General features: G+C 43.1%; 1 protein-coding gene across 3 annotated transcripts in view; it reads right to left on the bottom strand.

Moving 5' to 3' along the window:
* The window catches only part of stab1 (stabilin 1), a 191,478-nt gene that overhangs the window by 23,106 nt on the left and 147,397 nt on the right, over positions 1-20,975 (bottom strand). For all 3 annotated transcript variants that reach the window (XM_026167240.2, XM_080301182.1, XM_080301181.1), the window contains 3 exons: positions 16,173-16,292; positions 15,420-15,554; positions 13,822-13,926 (listed from right to left, as the gene is read on the bottom strand). In XM_026167240.2, the coding sequence (XP_026023025.2) occupies positions 13,822-13,926; positions 15,420-15,554; positions 16,173-16,292 (360 nt within the window). The remainder of the gene's footprint in view (positions 1-13,821; positions 13,927-15,419; positions 15,555-16,172; positions 16,293-20,975) is intronic.

Genomic DNA, 20,975 nt, shown 5'->3' with positions numbered 1-20,975 from the left:
GATACCCGACCTGACATATGGACACAGACAAACAGGTACACACAGATACAAACATCCATTCCCACCCTAATGCTCTCATATGCAATTACTCAACACTCAACCAACGTGGAGACAGACATAGAGAGACACTGTACACACAATCACACTCCCCAAGCGTACTCTAAGCCCCGGCCCCACAGAGCCCGGGACAGCCCACCTGACCCCACCACAGAGAAAAACTGCACCCACCCAGTCATCCACTCATCTTCCCGACTACAATAGACGCCCAGGCTGAGATCTTCCTCCACCTCTCCTGTATCTCCCCCTCCTGCAGAGTGAGTTCCTGAAGAGAGGAGAGCTCCCCCTCCCCCAACCTCCCCCACCAGTTGAAGAGCCCCCCAGGTGACTCGATGCACCGGCAGCACCCTGCGCCAGGACTGGGCCCCCATACACCCACCCGCCCACAACCCCGGCAACACACCAACCAGGACCCAAGCCCCCGAGGCCCGGCCAGGGCCCCAGCCCAGAGACGGAGCGCCCCCAGAACCTCACGCCCGTCCCGGACCCACCCAGGGGCAGCCAGGCTACCAGGTCAGTAACCCACGTCCGTCAGCACAGACCCTCCCTAGCCCCGCTGCACGCAGCCACGAGGAAACCGTCACCTAAGAGCCAAAAGAGCCCTTAATAGGCCATCACCGCTACCCCGGGTTGAGCCCTCCAAGGAAGATGCTCCTGGGGAACCCCCCGACACCCTAAGCCTGTCCCTACCCCCACACCAATCACGACAGCAAACCAAACTATGACCCCCCCCCCCACCCCCACTAGGTGATGGAGCTGATCAAAGGAGCCCAGAGTAATTGATCTGATGTGGTGGCAGAGGCTGTATCAAGACTAATTTAATCTAATAGATAATTTCTATATTGGTTAGAATTAAGATTTGTCAGGGTCCTGGGTCTGAGCGACCCATGATCCCTGAGCAGTTATGGACTAATATTATAATATATATTTTGTATTGCTGTCCCTCGTTATCCCTGCTTGTATATGTGTGTGTGTGTGTGTGTGTGTGTGTGTGTGTGTGTGTGTGTGTGTGTGTGTGTGTGTGTGTGTGTGTTTCTGCGGGCGCCTTCAGGCCTGGTGGGTGTGGCCCTGCTGGCGGACTGGCCACACCCGAAGCCACACACCTGCTGCTGATCAGGCCTCGTCGGGGGAGCTACTTAAGAGAGTCTTGGAGCTCCCACCAACGCGGGATCATTTCGTGAGACTTCCCATCAGTTCTCCAGCTGGTCTGTTTGTGAGTGTGAGCTTACCAAGTGAACTGAGGGTACTAACTACTGCCTCTATTTTCCCAGGAAGGATTGCTGGATGAGAGGGCAGCAGACAGAGTGCACTGGCACGAGGGAGCAGACACATGGGCACAAACACGGGGAGAAGACACGGAGTGGAAGTCGGGAGCACACGGGGATGTATTATTGTTGTGTATCAGTTCCATCACTGTAAATAAACGCACTGCTTGTACATAGAGCACCATGCCGAACCGTGACAAGATTATTTTTATTTTTCCCGTTCATGAGGACAGTTTTCTTGGCTATGCATAGGGCAGTGAAAACCATATGGGCTATATTCTTTTCTGTAGTGACATTATCTAAGCTGCCCAACAAACACACTAAAGGGGAAGTTGGAATGTTATATTTCAGATACTTTGATAAGTCTTCACATATCTCGCGCCAAAACTTCTGAACTGGTGGACAGAACCAAAGAGCGTGGATATAATTGTCCGGTGTATTGGTTTGACAGTGTGAGCAGTTGTTGGTAGACGTAAAGCCCATCTTGAAGATCCGATGACCTGTATAGTGCACTCTATGTAATATTATGTATTGAATTAATTGAAGACTGGGATTTCTAATTAGATGAAAGGTTTTTAAGCAAATCTGAGACCAGAAGTTTTGGTCTAAGTTAACTGATAAATCCGCTTCCCATTTTGCAATAGGAAGTGACATTGATTCATCTGTTTTATAAAGCATTCTGTATATTCTGGAAACTAATTTGGGGGTTTTAAGAGTAAGAAATTGAACCACACTTGGGACAGCCTCATGTTCTGGTTGGGTCCCATGGTTCTCCCGGAGCAGGGACTGATTTGGGGTCACCTACGTGAAGACTAAGGAAAAAGTGGCACCCAAAGTCTGCATACTGGAGGCATGGTTACAGAAAGAAAAAGGTTTTTAATATGTAATTTCAACAAAATTAAGAAAGCACAGATGGAATAACAAGGACAGATACTGAGAGACAGGACTATAAATACACATTTATAAACAGTGCAGAAAAATCAGGGAAGCAGTGAGGTAAGAAGACAAAGACAGGAAGTAAAACAAAAGATATACAATGTGAAGCGTATACTAAAACAAGGAAGGAAGGAAAAACATAGCTAAATAAAGACAAGAAAACTTTCGGGATGGGGAAAAGGTGAATAGGGGCGAAGAGGAAAGAGTGTAAATAAATGAAGAGTAACAAACAAACAAGCAAAAAAAACAAGAACACACAGTCCAGCCATTTATCCTTTATTAAGGACAAATTAAGATGACTCAGCAGGTATTAAAATAACTGTAGAGAGAGTAGCAAATCTGTCCAGATCTAACCATCATGTTGTGGTATCTGTCTGATGTATTTCCACTAAATGCCAGAGAGTCTATTAAGACTGTGAACATGAGAAGATTTATCAGAGTTCACGCTGTTACTCTGGACAGCCATCGTTCACCATGCACTGATTTCTGCTATGGCAGCATTGCACATCACAACAAACATCAGAAACTGCTACAGGTCAAACTGGGATAACCAAACACTTTGATTCTAATAGACTTACCATATAAAGACTTAAATACCTGTTAGTCGAACAACATTAAGGATTCAGACAACCCCTAATTTATCTCTCTGTAGAGGACAGTGAGGGCTCTGCTTAAAAAATACCTAATGCTGTTAGCACATAATAGTCTGAAAGAACCCTATTATTTAAAATATCATCAGATCTAGTCCCTTTATTACCTTTTTCTTCAATCAATTTTTGCATAATCTGCAACATTAAAGAAATATTATGTCATGCAGAGGCTGAACTGGGAGAAAATAACCCAGCTCAACTGGGTTACACAACATTAAGCCTTGTTTATGGCTACTGCATTGGTTGCCACACATGACAAGTGCCATAATCATTTATACTGATAATTTAAGCACACTGGACTCATTGCAGCCTTCTAATGCAGAATAAGTGTCCAAAAGTAAAAACAAAACAGCGTCAATACTGTTGCAGCATCTCCATCACTCTCATCTAATAATCTCTAAGCTTCCGGAGCGATAGATCATTGAAGTGATGGTAAAGAACACCTGCAAACTGGCCGTGCTTTGTGCGCCAAGTTACAGAAACCAGCTTGGCAGGTGTCAGCAGTTGTAAAGTCTTTTTGGGCGCACCCCAAAGGGAGAAGCTGATAAAAGAACAGTAGGATCCTGTGTTCAGAGTTTGATTCCAAACGTCATAAAACATTAGCTTCTGCTGCACTGATCTCGACCTGGTGTTAGCAAAACTGGGTTTTATTTTACTTTATTTATTCTTGAGGGGTGGGAGTGTTTTTTAGTGTGAAGGGTGAAAACTAACGTTCATAGTATAATTAACAGGAAACCAGTGATGTGTCAAGGGATTTAGGTAACTAAACTACACCAGGGAAATGTAGAATTGAAGAATCTTCATTTTTGAATTTTGCACTTTTTAGATGGCCCCTGCACACTGTTTGTCCACCCCAGAAAACAGCTTGTTTTAATAAAAAATGTGGCTGGAGCTTCATTTTGACATTTCATTTTATCTGCTTAAAGCTTGAATCTGTTATTATTCTTCCAACTTTACAAAGTCTGTTACCAGTAAAAACAAAGGACTGCCAGATGAGTTAATCCTAGCCCGCTTCACTTCTTGCTTGCAAACGTTATTGCTAGTTCCACTACTTTATAATCTGCTTCAGCAGCTAAAGATACCAGCTTATTCATAATGTACAAAGTAGAGTTCTATCTTAATTAATGCTTTCCACCGGGTCGTTCCATCTCAAATAATCTAATTTGCAGAACATTTTCTACTTGTCCAACTCCAGTTTAAAAATTTTATGGTCCAAAATTTTAACATATACAGTGGGGCAAAAAAGTATTTAGTCAGCCACCGATTGTGCAAGTTCCCCCACCTAAAATGATGACAGAGGTCAGTAATTTGCACCAGAGGTACACTTCAACTGTGAGAGACAGAATGTGAAAAAAAAATCCATGAATTCACATGGTAGGATTTGTAAAGAATTTATTCGTAAATTAGGGTGGAAAATAAGTATTTGGTCACCTCAAACATGGAAAATCTCTGGCTCTCACAGACCTGTAACGTCTTCTGTAAGAAGCTTTTCTGTCCCCCACTCGTTACCTGTATGAATGGCACCTGTTTGAACTCATCATCTGTATAAAAGACACCTGTCCACAGCCTCAAACAGTCAGACTCCAAACTCCGCCATGGCCAAGACCAAAGAGCTCTCGAAGGACACCAGGAAAAGTATTGTAGACCTGCACCAGACTGGGAAGAGTGAATCTACAATAGGCAAGCAGCTTGGTGTGAAAAAATCAACTGTGGGAGCAATCATCAGAAAATGGAAGACATACAAGACCACTGATAATCTCCCTCGATCTGGGGCTCCACGCAAGATCTCATCCCGTGGGGTCAAAATGATCATGAGAACGGTGAGCAAAGCTCCCAGAACCACACGGGGGGACCTGGTGAATGACCTGCAGAGAGCTGGGACCAAAGTAACAAAGGTCACCATCAGTAACACACTACAACGGCAGGGAATCAAATCCCGCAGTGCCAGACGTGTTCCGCTGCTGAAGCCAGTGCATGTCCAGGCCCGTCTGAAGTTTGCCAGAGAGCACATGGATGATACAGCAGAGGATTGGGAGAATGTCATGTGGTCAGATGAAACCAAAGTAGAACTTTTTGGTATAAACTCAACTCGTCGTGTTTGGAGGAAGAAGAATACTGAGTTGCATCCCAAGAACACCATACCTACTGTGAAGCATGGAGGTGGAAACATCATGCTATGGGGCTGTTTTCCTGCCAAGGGGACAGGACGACTGATCCGTGTTAAGGACAGAATGAATGGGGCCATGTATCGTGAGATTTTGAGCCAAAACCTCCTTCCATCAGTGAGAACTTTGAAGATGAAACGAGGCTGGGTCTTCCAACATGACAATGATCCAAAACACACCGCCCGGGCAACAAAGGAGTGGCTCCGTAAGAAGCATTTGAAAGTCCTGGAGTGGCCTAGCCAGTCTCCAGACCTCAACCCCATAGAAAATCTGTGGCGGGAGTTGAAAGTCCATGTTGCTCGGCGACAGCCTCAAAACATCACTGCTCTCGAGAAGATCTGCATGGAGGAATGGGCCAAAATACCAGCTACTGTGTGTGCAAACCTGGTAAAGACCTATAGTAAACGTTTGACCTCTGTTATTGCCAACAAAGGTTATGTTACAAAGTATTGAGTTGTATTTTTGTTATTGACCAAATACTTATTTTCCACCCTGATTTACGAATAAATTCTTTACAAATCCTACCATGTGGATTCATGGATTTTTTTTTCACATTCTGTCTCTCACAGTTGAAGTGTACCTCTGGTGCAAATTACTGACCTCTGTCATCATTTTAGGTGGGGGAACTTGCACAATCGGTGGCTGACTAAATACTTTTTTGCCCCACTGTATGAATTCTGTGACATTTCAGCTTCATATATTAAATACTTTTCAAGACATATTTTTTTGAAAAATATATCGACTAACTTGCAGATTGTTTATTCTGAGTTTTTTCACAATTTTAATAATGTGAATCTCCTTGTGATCAGGATTTGTAGCTCTGGCAGAAAAAAGTCTCTAGAATAAAAGTCAATTTATGATATTTGACACTGATCTGCTGCACTTGAGTGTGGTTAGTTGTTTTTGCCTGACTCAAAGCTGTGATTCAGACTTCAGTAAATGCCTGATGGTTTCTAGTGTTTCTGAGAATTCAGCGAACTTCTGTAGATGTACGATAACCTGACCATGCTCAGAGGAGGAGACCATAAAAAACAGCCTGTTTTCGGTTAATCCCTGAGGCTCCACAGTGTCTCTACTCTTACACTTGGGAATATGCTTAAAATAAAAATGTGTTCTATTCAGCAGATATTTAGGAATCTGCAGCTGCAGCAGTGTTTATGCCAGCAGGCAGTGATGGTTTTAAACCTTTAAAAACACATTTGAATAATTTACTGCCTCAAATTAATTAAATTGTGCCTTTTTTTTTTTAAATTTTTTTTTATTATTTAATAAGGAACATAAGATAAAACAACCCATGAGAACACAAATAAACCGAAATAAACAAGTAATCAAAAATAAACAAACGGGTGTACCCACTAGTCATATATACATATATACACACATATATACACATATATATACAGGGAGTGCAGAATTATTAGGCAAATGAGTATTTTGTCCACATCATCCTCTTCATGCATGTTGTCTTACTCCAAGCTGTATAGGCTCGAAAGCCTACTACCAATTAAGCATATTAGGTGATGTGCATCTCTGTAATGAGAAGGGGTGTGGTCTAATGACATCAACACCCTATATCAGGTGTGCATAATTATTAGGCAACTTCCTTTCCTTTGGCAAAATGGGTCAAAAGAAGGACTTGACAGCAGTCTCAAAATTGCAAAGCTTCTGAAGCGTGATCATCGAACAATCAAGCGTTTCAGTCAAAATAGTCAACAGGGTCGCAAGAAGCGTGTGGAAAAACCAAGGCGCAAAATAACTGCCCATGAACTGAGAAAAGTCAAGCGTGCAGCTGCCAAGATGCCACTTGCCACCAGTTTGGCCATATTTCAGAGCTGCAACATCACTGGAGTGCCCAAAAGCACAAGGTGTGCAATACTCAGAGACATGGCCAAGGTAAGAAAGGCTGAAAGACGACCACCACTGAACAAGACACACAAGCTGAAACGTCAAGACTGGGCCAAGAAATATCTCAAGACTGGTTTTTCTAAGGTTTTATGGACTGATGAAATGAGAGTGAGTCTTGATGGGCCAGATGGATGGGCCCGTGGCTGGATTGGTAAAGGGCAGAGAGCTCCAGTCCGACTCAGACGCCAGCAAGGTGGAGGTGGAGTACTGGTTTGGGCTGGTATCATCAAAGATGAGCTTGTGGGGCCTTTTTGGGTTGAGGATGGAGTCAAGCTCAACTCCCAGTCCTACTGCCAGTTTCTGGAAGACACCTTCTTCAAGCAGTGGTACAGGAAGAAGTCTGCATCCTTCAAGAAAAACATGATTTTCATGCAGGACAATGCTCCATCATGTTGATGGTGAACAGATCAAAACACTGACAGAATCCATGGATGGCAGGCTTTTGAGTGTGAAAGGTGGCTATATTGGTCGCTGATTTGTTTTTGTTTTGTTTTTGAATGTCAGAAATGTATATTTGTGAATGTGGAGATGTTATATTGGTTTCACTGGTAAAGATAAATAATTGAAATGGGTATATATTTGTTTTTTGCTAAGTTGCCTAATAATTATGCACAGTAATAGTCACCTGCACACACAGATATCCCCCTAAAATAGCTAAAACTAAAAACAAACTAAAAACTACTTCCAAAAACATTCAGCTTTGATATTAATGAGTTTTTTGGGTTCATTGAGAACATGGTTGTTGTTCAATAATAAAATTATTCCTCAAAAATACAACTTGCCTAATAATTCTGCACTCCCTGTACATGCATATACATATACATACACACAAATTGTGCCTTTAAAAAAAAATTTTTTTTTAATGTATGACTTGACTCAGCCCTTCTTTTGCACAGCTAGCTCTCATCATGTAGAATTAAAAAAATAGAACCTTTCTCTACCTGAACTCCTGAAAATGGCAGGCATAAAACTCAAGCTCACCTGTATTTCTTAGTGTGGAATATCTGAATCACATTTAAAATTTGTGCATAATTCCAGATAATGAGTTGACAAAAGCTGCAGCTGCTCATTAGTTGGGAGAAACAGGTTGGACCACAACTTGTTAGCTAAGTGATGACGTACTGAACCTGCTTCTTGTTACTTAAGCCGGTATCTTTTTTCAGCTGCCATTCTTAGACTGTACAGGTTTATATTAGCACTATTCACAGGTACTATGTCTTCTATTTTACCCTTGGAGATCATCACTGAACAAAGGTGGTAGCCTATGACACCAGCAATCAGTCACCTACACTGCACCTACATTCAAAAAACATTTTTTTCTTTTTGTGCACTCGTGTTACAATCAGCTGATTTGATTGCATGCAGGACACAAATGGTAGAGCGCCTTTTCGGGAGTGAAGATATGGACACTACTTGTATTAATTTTTTCCACAAAAAGACATGGCGTGATGGTGAAATGCAAACTGCGTCCAGGACAAAAATAAGGCAGCTTTGCCTTTTTGCAAACATCTGCACAGACAGCATGCTAATGCAAAATTAACCAAAAGCAGAGTGATATTAAAGCCGAGAGTATGTGGATCCGAGCACAGCCAGCCTTCAACAGGTAACTGATGAACAGTCAGGTTGCAGTCTCTGCTTTCTAACTGTTCATGTTTCTACAGTAGAATCACTGTGGTGATCGCTTTGAAGTCTCTTTGGGCTCATTTTCAACTTTGCTTTGTGGTGTTGATTATGAGACAATACATTTCAGATCATTTTAGAAATTAGACAAAGAAATAATGTAACGAATTACTCTCTCCAGGGAGTAATTAACAAACTGTATTATTTTAAGAAAAGTAATGAGTACTGAGTAATACATTACTTTTTGTTGAGTAATGATAATGACCCTAACACTGGATGTTCACAACTCACATGAGTCGATGTCTCATAACGGATTCACACAGTGACTCACGTCACCATTAACAGCTCACATGATTATAGTGAGGCAAAACAAAAGGGCTTAAAACTTGAGACTCTCCATTAGTTGTTTTAAAAGTGAAGAAACATCTCATATGAGAGGTTAACCAAAAAGAAGTCCAACTGCCTTCATTTCAAGTGTTTAAGGTGGCAAAAGTTTCAAATAATGAGATCTGTGTGAGCCAAAAGCTCAGGCTTCAATGGATCTATACTGATCTTTTGTTTACTCTGGGATATGCATTATGTCAAAGGAAGGGGATAACAGAAGCCCCACCCACCTGCTGTCCAAACCAGCCATTCAGAAGAAAGTTGACTTAAAGTAAAAACAGGTTCTTTCAGCAGCACCAGGGCGCCATATCAACACCCAGAATATGATACATGAGGACTAAGACAATAATCGCAATATAAAAAAAATAAAAAAAATAAATATCCATATTGTGGTTTTAATACACATAATAATAATAATAATAATAATAATAATAATAATAATAATAATAATAATAATAATAATAATACCATAAAATAAGGGGAGATGTTGCAGAGAGCTGGTATGACAGAGGAGCATGTTAGGGATAAGGTCAAAGGGAGGCATGTGATCTGCTGTGTTGACCCTTAAAGGGAGCAGAGAGCAAGAAGAAGAGACAAGCTGAAACACCTTGTTTTAGACAGACTGTGAACTGAAGGGCTCCACTAAGACTCACCATAAGATGAATAAAAATTTTAACTCTAAATCATCCCAAGATACTCTATTAAAGCCCAAGAGCAGGAATATGGATTTTGAAAAGAACATATTCACTCCCCTTTCTCAGCCGTGTGTCTTGTTTTTCCTGTAGTTCCTTCCTTGTATTTCTACGTTCTTGCTTTCTGCCATATTTCCTGTGTCTGCCTTTGTTTTCGTGTGCATTCTGTCTCCCTATTGTCTCCTTGTTTTGCCTCCAGCAATTCAGAACAATGTTACCATAAAGGGAGAAGAGCTAAACCAACTTGCTTCAGACAGAGGACAAACTGATCGGCTGCACCAAGGCCCAGTGTAAGATAAATGAGGATTATTTTGAACTGAAATCACAGTTACTCTTGTAAAGCCCAAGAATCAAACTATGGAACTGGAAATTTGCCTAATAGGTTGACATTAATCTGTTCCATTTTTTTCACTGTCAAAGTTGAGCACATGCGAAAGATCTGAGATGAGAGAGTGTGAAACCACCTTGGCCCACAGTCAGTATGTGGAGAAGTGGATTTAAACTGAGCACTGTGGATTTTGGGTGATTAAATAGCTGTTATTTTGCCAGAGGTTCCATCAAATGATTCTATTGTGACCTAGTCGTCATGATTTGAGTCCCACATCATGAATATTGATCAGAGCTCTGATGTTAACTGACAGAAAATGCAGCAGATTGAATCTTCATTTCCTGGAACCTGTTCCAAGAAACTAAACACAGCCATCTGCTCTCTGCCACTACCCCCCCAGCAACAACACACGGCAGCCTATCAGGAGGCGCTGCACAACAGAGGGGGAGGTTGTGGTGGTGCCTCCTGGTGGCTATGGTTAGAACTGCAGCTCTTCCCGATACAGCAAGCGCCTCATCTCACTTTTAACAAGCAATAGAGAGAAAAACTGTTTCTTCTGTGCAGCAAAATGTTTCTTTACACTCTGAGAGCAGGAGGATTTAGCACTTCTGCTGTTAAACTGGGCCTATTGAGCTTCCCTGTAATTTCATATATATATACTGTTATCATGACCAATGCTCACATTAAACAGTAGGATATCCTTAATTCAATTAAATTTTATTTATATAGCGCCAAATCACAACAAAAGTCGCCTCAAGGCGCTTTATATTGTACAGTAGATCGTACAATAATAGATACAGAGAAAAACCCAATAATCATATGACCCCCTATGAGCAAGCACTTTGGCGACAGTGGGAAGGAAAAACTCCCTTTTAACAGGAAGAAGCCTCCAGTAGGACATATCCTGGTCAAAAATGACTCCAAGGTTCCTCACAGCGTTACTGGAGGCCAAGGTAATGCCATCCAGAGTAAGAATCTGCTTAGATACCATATTTCTACGATTTTCAGGGCCGAGTACAATAACCTCAGTTTGATCTGAATTAAGAAGCAGAAAGTTAGCGGCCATCCAGGTCTTTATGTCTTTAAGACATTCCTGCAGTTTAACTAATTGGTGTGTGTTACCTGGCTTCATGGACAGATAGAGCTGGGTGTCATCTGCATAGCAGTGAAAATGTGTGCTATGTCTTCTAATGATACTGCCCAAGGGAAGCATGTATAATATAAATAGAATTCGTCCTAGCACTGAACCCTTAATATGGCCACCTCAGGCTGCAATAGTAAAAGGGAGGGTTTACAACATGGTAGTGAAAAAGACAGGAGGCCAAGCTGGAGGTGGAGGAGCTGAAGATGGTAAGATTTTCATTGCAAGAACTAGGATGAATAAGATTACATATGAGTGTCGAGACAATTTTGACATGTGCAGGACAGTGACAGTGGATAAACTAAATAAAGGATGTTGAAGGAGTCCATGTACAGTGAGAGGCACAATGATTTGGCTGGTAGAGTGTACAGAAACATCTGTACCACACAAGTCCTCAACTTCCGCACCACCACTAAAGATGGTTGACAATAACATGGATAAGGTCCTGTAGGAATTCAAGTTCCAGGCAGACAAGCAGCTGACCAGACATAGTGATGGTTAATGAGGAGCAGAAGACTGAAGTGGACAGCAACTTAAGGGAAGGAGCACAAGAAAATAAAGAAGAGGCTGAAGGAACAACTGGAGCAGATGTGGAAGGTAAAGTGGTACCAAGTGGTAATAGGAGCATTAGTAGTTTGGAAGAGTGGCGTCAGCCCAGCATCAGAGGTCTCTTTCCATGAAGAGCGCAGTCCCAGGAAAAGTCAATATACCTGAACCCTCAAACTCTCAGACCTCTGGGAAAGGACCCGAACTTCATTCCACACATACCACACACACACACGAGAGGGACGAAGTGTAATTTAACCTCGTCCAAAATCTCCATCCATCCATTCGCTTCCGCTTATCCTTTTCAGGGTCACGGGGGGCGCTGGAGCCTATCCCAGCTGTCATAGGGCGAAAGGCGGGGTAACCCCTGGACAGGTCGCCAGTCTGTCGCAGGGCTAACACATAGGGACAGACAACCATTCACACTCACATTCACTCCTAGTGGCAATTTGGATTATCCAGTTAACCTATCCCCAAAAGCTGCATGTCTTTGGACGGTGGGAGGAAGCCGGAGTACCTGGAGGGAACCCACGCAAACACGGGGAGAACATGCAAACTCCACACAGAAAGACCCCGGCATGATGGTGGAATTGAACTGAGGACCTTCTTGCTGTGCGGCAACAGTGCTAACCACTGTGCCACCGTGCTGCCTAGATGAATGATATTTTCAGTTCTAAGACCTAAACAATCTTAGCATGTTTAAGCTAAGATTTTAACGATGCTACCACCAACTCACACTTATTCCATCAACTGCACAGCACCCCAACTTAAAACAGTTGTGCTTAATTTTCTGAAAGGAAAACTGTCTCAGGTATTTAACGCCTAGCACAGAGGACAGCAACCCTTGGCATGCTGCTCACGAGCTCCTGAGCTGTGGCTCCTCAAAGCTTTGAGAGAAAATTTTTTTACATCCATCATCCCCATTTTAGGAGGTTTCTGACCCTGCCCTGGTGCATTTCATGGTGATCTTGAAAGTCACTGAGGCTACGTCTACACCAGCCCTGATAAATTTGAAATAGGTGTATACGTCTGAAAACACTCTGCGTCCACACTATCGTTTTCACATTGTTGTTCATCCACATTGAAAAAGCCGCAAACGCTTATGTTCCAGTACTGCGCATGCATGAGACGCAAGACGATTCAAACTGCCTCATTTCTGTCTGCTGTTTATTTACTTTCCAGCTCTTTGAAACGTTGCGGCAAAATGTCGAGGAAACCACCGAGTTTTTTAAATGGACTAACAATGAGGTGGAGTTATTGCTGCGAGTAACACAAAAGTACAAAGTTGCAAAAGCGAGTGAGAATTAAAGAATTAGAAGAAAAGCTATGTGGAGCATGTACAGACTGATATTAATCTTTAATAGGGCTGTCAAAATTCAGAGCAAACAAAACAACTGCTGTATAATGCCCTCCGCTATCTTAGTTTAATTGGTCACTTGACTGCATCACATGACTAAAATGTGTCATTGTTTTCAAAAGGTCTCAGTTTTCGCTGACGGAAGGCCAAAATGGAGAGAAAAAGATGCATTTTCAAACGAAAACGTATTAGTGTGGACATGGCCTAACTTGAAAGTCATTCACACACTCTGTAATTAAGTCATAAAAGATCACATCAGCCAACGTGTGAATCCTTTGAAGTATTTTCAAAAGCCGAAGGAAAAATCCAAAGTGGCATAGACTTTTGTCCTGACAACCAAAAGGGAATTTTTTAATTGCCTCCTTAAAAAGGCTTTGTGATTAAAGTTTTTAATTTGGCACCTGATTTTCATCTAGTAGTTAATTCAGTTTTAATGTTGTGAAGGAAATACGTTTATATGTATATTTTTGTTTAGTTTAATTAAACAAAAGCTGATGACTTATTAATCCTTGCTTACTCCTTACTTTCCATCATACACAGCTCTCGCTGTATACAGTTCCCTGTGTGGGTTTAGTTTGAGAAGACAAGTTAGCAACCTTAAATATGAGCTTTCCATTTTCACCATACGATAGTTAACGAAGCAGATTTTTTGGCATTGTGTGGAAAGCTGAAGTCATGTGAACATGTGACACATGCCCGTTCACAAGTGTGCAGGCGTGCTGAGCAGCTGATGCTGCAGGCGTCAGCTGTTCTGCATTAAATCATCCTTACTCACCGGTGGGGGAGGTGCTGTCAGCGGGGCCTCAATGATGTGGATGATCCCGTTTATGGCAGGAATGTCCCACTCCAGCAGCAACCGCTCATTCACTAGTTTAGAGCTCTGAGGGATCGAAAATCAACCACAATAAACATGGCAGTACATTTTAAGTTCATTTGCTTAGCTATAAGAATGTCAGTGCTTTTGAGATGATGCATACAAAAAATGGCATGGTATAATAATTGAGACAGTGTGTGTGTGTGTGTGTGTGGGGGGGGGGGGGGGGGTATTTATATATCATATGGAATACTTTATTAATCCTTGAGGAAATTATGTAAAGCAAACTGCTTAAACAAACTAACACGCCAACTACGAGGCCTGCATTGTAGAATGTCTCCAGTCTTCAATGAGCAGGGCAGTGACAGCTAAAGTGATGGTGGAGAAAACGGCCTTTATATAAGTGTCTGATATGCTAATAATCTCTACTCCAGACTGTGATGAACCACCAATATGCTAGCAGGCTACCTTCTAGTTAAGCTTCCACCCAGAGGGAAATTAACAAGCTGGTTAGGTACTGGAGGAGATAAACTCACTACGCAACGAGTTCAAGTAATTCACCACATTTTGCAATTAAGAAGTAATTTGTAATGTTAGTTTGTGAAAAAGGTAAGTTGTTTAAGTACCTTTGTCACCAAAAATAAAACACACCATGTTCCCTCAGTGTGTTGACTTTATCTCGTTGCATAGTGAACTTTGTAGCATCTCCTCCATCACATAAGCAGCAGTAGCAAGCTTGTTCATTCCAGTGAGAGTAAGAATGAACAAGCACAGTGCCAAAAGCAGCTGTGGTTACGGAGCTATAACATCAGCATTATTCTCTACCACAACACGTCTGGCACACCACCAGAGTTTGTGGAGCTGTGCTTACTTGGCCGCACTTCAAAATGCAAAGCAAAGCTTTCAAAGACTTATTATCACTCCCAACACAAAATGACACGAACACTTCCGCTTCCACAGCCAGCCTCCATCTCGCTGGCTGACCTGAGTGAACATAAACCTCTGGATACGATCCACAAATGCAGTTTGGTTTCAAGCTGTCAGAAGGAGACAAAAACACTCCAGCTGTGTTTGTGATTTTTTTTTCTTGTGCCAAAACAAAAGGAACAGGGATATGTAACAGTAAGTTGTTTGAAAAAGTACATAACTGATCATACATATATCTAAATGCTGCTTAGACTGTAACGTATTAAACTTAATACTACAATGATGTAAATGTACAATATACAATATGTACAAAATGTACAATATAGCCAATCTGCAAAATAAATACAAAGGTATTTCATTTTTGTAACTTACAGGTACTCTCATCAGCTCTTTCTCTCAGTAATTATATCTGATTACTTTTCAACAGTAGTGATGCTATTTTTTCATATTTTGTATTGGATTTTCACCATGTTGATATTAAACCAGTGTTAATTTAGTTTATCAATAATTTTTGTCAGCAAAATTATATTTTGTCAACTAAAACTGGAGGAACTCTGTGTGTGTGTGTGTGTGTGTGTGTGTGTGTGTGTGTGTGTGTGTGTGTGTGTGTGTGTGTGTGTGTGTCCTCTGACCTCATTGTTGCCCTGAGTAACAGTGAGGTTGAACCCGAGCCTCGATGTGATGACCGTCTGATGATTCAGCTCCTTAAATGGCCATCTGCTCCGATTGGCTGAGATGTGATACTCCAGGTCTCTTCCAGACAAAGACTATACACAAACAAAACAGAAACTGAGTTCACTGACAGCTGTGTCACAACGCACTGCCATTTAATACATTTTATAAGAAACAATTAAAAGTTGATTCTCTCAATCATTTATATTAATATGAATATGGCAACAAATGCTTTTAATTTCCGTATGGTTTTAACTTTAAACATGGTGAATAAAACAAATGCTTTCAAATACTACTCTCAAAGTTTCACAAATTAAATTGGTTAAAGAGAAAATGGCATTTTCTAAATTTCATTCAGGAATGTAGGCTAAATATATCTAAACCTAATCTACCTTAAAAAAGAATAATATGAATCACTAGTGTGTTTAACTAGTTTGTAGTCACTGTGTGATGGAGGTCTACGGGGCTCAAGCTGTGGGACGCTTATATTTTTATTAATTTTCGTACTAGTTTCCCTGTCTGGATTTTTATTTGTTGTGGAAAGCTTTTTTATTTATGTTACTTTACTAGATTAATACTTACTTATTACAGTTATATATATTAACTGTAAAGGTTTAGCATAAAAAAAAAATTCTAAGTTGCTTATATTTGACAGCCCTAATTAATCTAAGAAATGATAAGCATTTACTGAAGCGTTGTGTTATTTATTTCACCTGATTTGGAGCAAAGCCGGTGTTATGAGGGACAAACAGCGTGACTTCAGCCTTCCTGTGAGAAAGAAACTTGACAAGTTGACTGCCCTCTGAGGACGTGCCGCTGTACTCCAACAACATCTGCAAAGAGAAAGGACAGTGACTTTTTTCAATTTATAATTTGATTTGATTTGATATACCTTTATTAGTCCCACAAGGGGAAATTTCATAAGGCTGCCGACCTATTGCACGCAATGGCGGCGCCATCTTACCCTCCGACCATACATACATTACACAAAGCATCACGTGGGGAAGACAGGTCAGAGAGGTATAACAATGGAAAATGCACCACATGAGGAAAGATAAGGAGGAAAAAATAACTCCCCCCAGACTGAGCTCCAACAGGGAGATCAGTTTGAGAACAGAAAAAAAACACCTCTGCACATAGCACATGAAAAAACTCTTAATACACCTGTTACGTTCCCCTGGGGGGTCTAGGCGGGGAGGGGGAAGTAACAAAAGTGGCCGGGTCAGAAAAAGGAGTCAAGAGGCGAAACAATTAAATAAAACAGTTTTATTGAAGTAATTAAACTAAAAGAGACGGACAAGCCGCTATCACCATAAAAGTAACACAAACAAAACTCAGGCGTTGGTCAGTAATGCAAAATGTCAAAAGGAAAACACAGCTCACTAGCTGAAAACCACAAAACACAGCTCACTAGCCGGAAACACCGCAAAACACTCAGCTCACTAGCTGTACCCACACAAATGGCACTCTGGCCCAGAGCTCACCCTGCTCTGGGCTTAAATACCTTTAATTGCTGATGGGAGTCAGCTGTACAGGAGGGTAAGGTGGCACCTCAGGCAGAAGAGGTGGTGGGACACGCCCACACAGGCACCTTCAGGAGGAGGCCCAGCTAGGGCCGTAACACCCCCTCCCATAAATACAAACCCGTGGTTTGTCACATGATTATGATAACCAAAACTACTAATCAAGTCCGTAACCGTCACATCATCAAATTGCAGGCTTTCCACCTACCAAACCCCATAGCAACGGTTAGGCATTTCCTGCGGAAGCTGCCAACCCCATCTCAGTGGGTTCACAACATTGACCGAGAGTGGCCCCAGACCCTCGAAACAGTGTCCCATGTGATAGCCAGGGCTTTGGACCATCACATGTGGAGAACCCAGCAGGCAGCTAGTGGGCCTTACTGAAACACTTTGCAGACGATTCCTCAAGTCACCGGTACAGGCATGTTTGTTAGCCAGGGTTGCGGGTCTTACTGGTGGTTTTATACACAGTCTGTCCCCCTGCAGGTCATTTTGAGGACCTGGGAAATTGTCAACCAACGGCAGCTCAGGGTTAGTTGACCTCTTACCCCGACTACATGACACTACTGAGCAATTATGCTCCAAATGTAGCCTTTTACTAGGCCTGGCAACCTTGTCAATTTGAGAACCACGACTGACTTTTCGCAAAACAGGCCCCTTTTGTGTTGAGTGGGCTTTCTGTTTGAGTGCCAGTTTGACACAATTGGCAACCACATGGCCAGGCTTGTGACAGAAAAAACACAGTTTGGGCCTAGGTCTTAACACCATAACTGCGTTTTCCTTCTTAGCTGGCCCACTCTCACCTGTCCAGGATGCGCTATAGTGCAGAGGGATATCCTGTCCTACAGCACTTGCTTTGTGAGTCAGCCTAAACTCATCTGCCAGGGTGGCAGCTTGCTGTAGAGTTGTAGCCCTCTGTTCACTTAAATAAAGGGCCACAGACTTAGGAACAGAGTTTTTAAAATCCTCCACCAGCATAAGCTCACGTATGGACCCCACATCATTAACCTGGCTTGCCGCACACCACCTATCAAAGAGCCTCGCCTTCTCCCTGGCGAAGTCAAGATAGGACTGTCCCTGCGCTAAGTCCAACCCTCGAAAATGCTGCCTATAGGCCTCAGGTACCAGTTCATAGGCTTGGAGGACGGCACTTTTGATCTTTCCATAAACCAGGCCGTCCTGCCTAGACAGACCAGAACACGCTGCTTGAGCCTTACCTGTCAACCGACACAGCAACATCACCCCCCACACATCTTGAGGCCACTGCAGTGCAGTTGCCAGGCGTTCGAACACACTGAAAAAGCTGTGAACACCGGATTCACAGAAGTCTGGAACCAGGTGAATGTTATTGCTCACAAACGAGCCCCTAGACACCTGTACACTAGCAGCTGTGTCAACCATTTTGGGGATGGTGAAGGGTTAGGAAAACACAACCTAATCAAGACAATTAACAGACAACTACACAATGTACTTTGGCTGACCAACTTACCTCTCGCCACACCCACCTTAACAAAAACAACTTACCCAGTTCCTAAACACGACAACCTTGCCCTACCTATCTTCCGGAGCGTGCTGGGCTCGAGGCAACTTTAAAGGCAGAACTTCAGCGACCGGAGCCCTGAATTGCCTACCCCCGACAGAGAATTAATCCCCACCCAGGATTACTCCAAAAACAACAAAGGCAAAATAACAAAAGAGTGCCCGAAGGAGGAACTTAAAGCTCAGCTGGACACTCACCTACCTTAACTGGGAAGTTATGGATCTCCAAAAGGTGACAAAGCGAGATAATCAAAAAACCAAATCCAACGCAGAACTCCCTTTTCAAATATCCCGGACCTCTCGCACCCAAAGCGAGAATCATACGCCTAGACCAAGCTAGGGCCGTAACAACACCAAAGAAACACATGACAAGCAACAGGGGTGGGTAAAGGGTGAGAGACAGCCGAATTAGACAGTACATCCGGGCCTGCGTGCGCTGGTCTCCTTGATCCACCGTCAGCATCGGAAGGGAATAAGCATCGAAGGCATTTGGAAAGGGACGGGGGATGAGTGTGTGCATATCAGTGTATATGTATGTGTGTGCGTGTCCAGAGTTCAGCTGAGACAGTGTCCTTCGCCCTGCTAGGCTAAGTAAACAGTCTTCCAGCCAACCCAGGTGGCCTGCATGGAATGGGAAGGAACAATCTAAACACAGTCGTTATCAGGGTGTTGTTGTTCAGCTCCAGCCTTGAGACCGCAGCTGGCGCCAAAGGGGTATCCGCATAAGTGATGGTGGTTTTTACTTTAGTGCGAACAGCTCATATGAATTTCAAAGCAGTTCTACAGTCCAACTCTGGTCTCTCAATCTCCCGTTGGAGAGCCGCGAGCTTTGCCATACTTGCGTTCTGTGATGTTGTCATTTCTTGTGCTCAAGGAGCCGATTCTGAGAACTCACGGCAGTGTGCCTCCCCGAGATGTCATCCAATTTCCGCTCAGAGATGTTATTCCGAGCGAGCCCTTCCGAGATGTATCCAGTCTGCAGTCAGAGATCTTATTCTGAGTATTCACAGCAGCCGTAGCCTTTCCAAGATCTTATACGTGCTGCACTCAATGAGCCCATTTTGAGAAACTCACGCCTCTCCCATCGTTTCAATCCCAGCGGGCAGCCTTGTGGGGGTTTGAACAGCCGGTTCCGCTTTCTTAATTCTTCGATAAGTCAGGGCCAAGCCAGCTCCGATCAGCCAGAACCCTGTTACCATGGTTCCGAATAGGTAGATATCTTCAGCACTCAGGCTCACCCAAGCCCAGACTTCTTGTTGAGAAAGGGGTGTCAATTGCATTTAGGGACCAGTTGATCCAATCCATAATTCCTCTTTTAGGTTTTAGAGAACAGACTGTGAGAGAGTGTTCCAGGGAAAAGTAATACAAAAAACACGAGACTAGACAAGGACATAAGAGGCTAAGCAGGGAAGCTAAGGGAGAGGAGGAGGAGGAGAGGAGAAAAGTGCGACCGCCTTCGTCAAGAGCAAGAGCAGAAAATGGATAATAATAATAATGGATTGCATTTATATAGCGCTTTTCTAGGCACCCAAAGCGCTCTACAATTCCACTATTCATTCTCTCTCACATTCACACACTAGTGGAGGCAAGCTACAGTTGTAGCCACAGCTGCCCTGGGGCAGACTTGTCATCGTCCGGGTGTGTGCCAGGGTGTCTCCCTCCGAGTCGGTATCTCCACCCCTGGGAGGGGCCTCAGTATTCTGCTGATTGCTCACACCTGTGGGTAATTAAGCCGGGGACTCATAAGGCCAGCGCACTCAACCTCTCTTCGCCAGATTCTCAGCTAACCCTAGTTAGTGCAGGCCACCACTGTGATTTCGCACACGCTTTGTAAACTACCTTGACTCATTGTGTGTTTCTCTGACAGCCACACACCAAGTTGCCAGACACAAATCTCCGCCAAAGAGCTCCAATCCGGACGCTGGACCACCTGACAGTCCCACGGGCTGTTCACCCGACTCACCTGCCTGCCTCCCTGCCTCAACACCAGGAATTTCAGACCACTCACCCGGACCACCCACCCCTCCACGCCACTACAGACCACCCGCGGCAAGTACGCAGTGCTAAGGAAAATTCAGAACGAACAGCTTGCCCATATTCCTCCTGAACCATACCTGAACGTCTGTACTCTATTTACAGTGACTCTGAACCTAACCCCGGACCCAGTTTGACTCTGCCTCCAGCCCAATCCCCGGAACTGCTATTTCCACTGACCAACACCAGATTGCTTACTTAGCCCAGGCTGCTTAAAACCCCTTTGGTTTAGTTGTGGCATTTTGCACTTGTTAAACGCACATTCCAGTTTCCTGTTTATGAACACTTACTGAGAAAATAAAGGTTGTCTCTAAAACTACTTACGTGCTGTTCGGCGTCCAGCATTTGAGTCCTTTCTCTGTTGAGGCGGCCTCGGCCATGACAAGACTGACAGAAGCGAGGCTGCCATATCGCGCCATC

Source organism: Astatotilapia calliptera, chromosome 5 (assembly GCF_964374335.1).
Source record: "Astatotilapia calliptera chromosome 5, fAstCal68.1, whole genome shotgun sequence".
Taxonomy (NCBI): domain Eukaryota; kingdom Metazoa; phylum Chordata; class Actinopteri; order Cichliformes; family Cichlidae; genus Astatotilapia; species Astatotilapia calliptera.
Note: the sequence above shows the minus strand (reverse complement) of the source record. Positions and strands in the feature narration are given on the sequence as shown.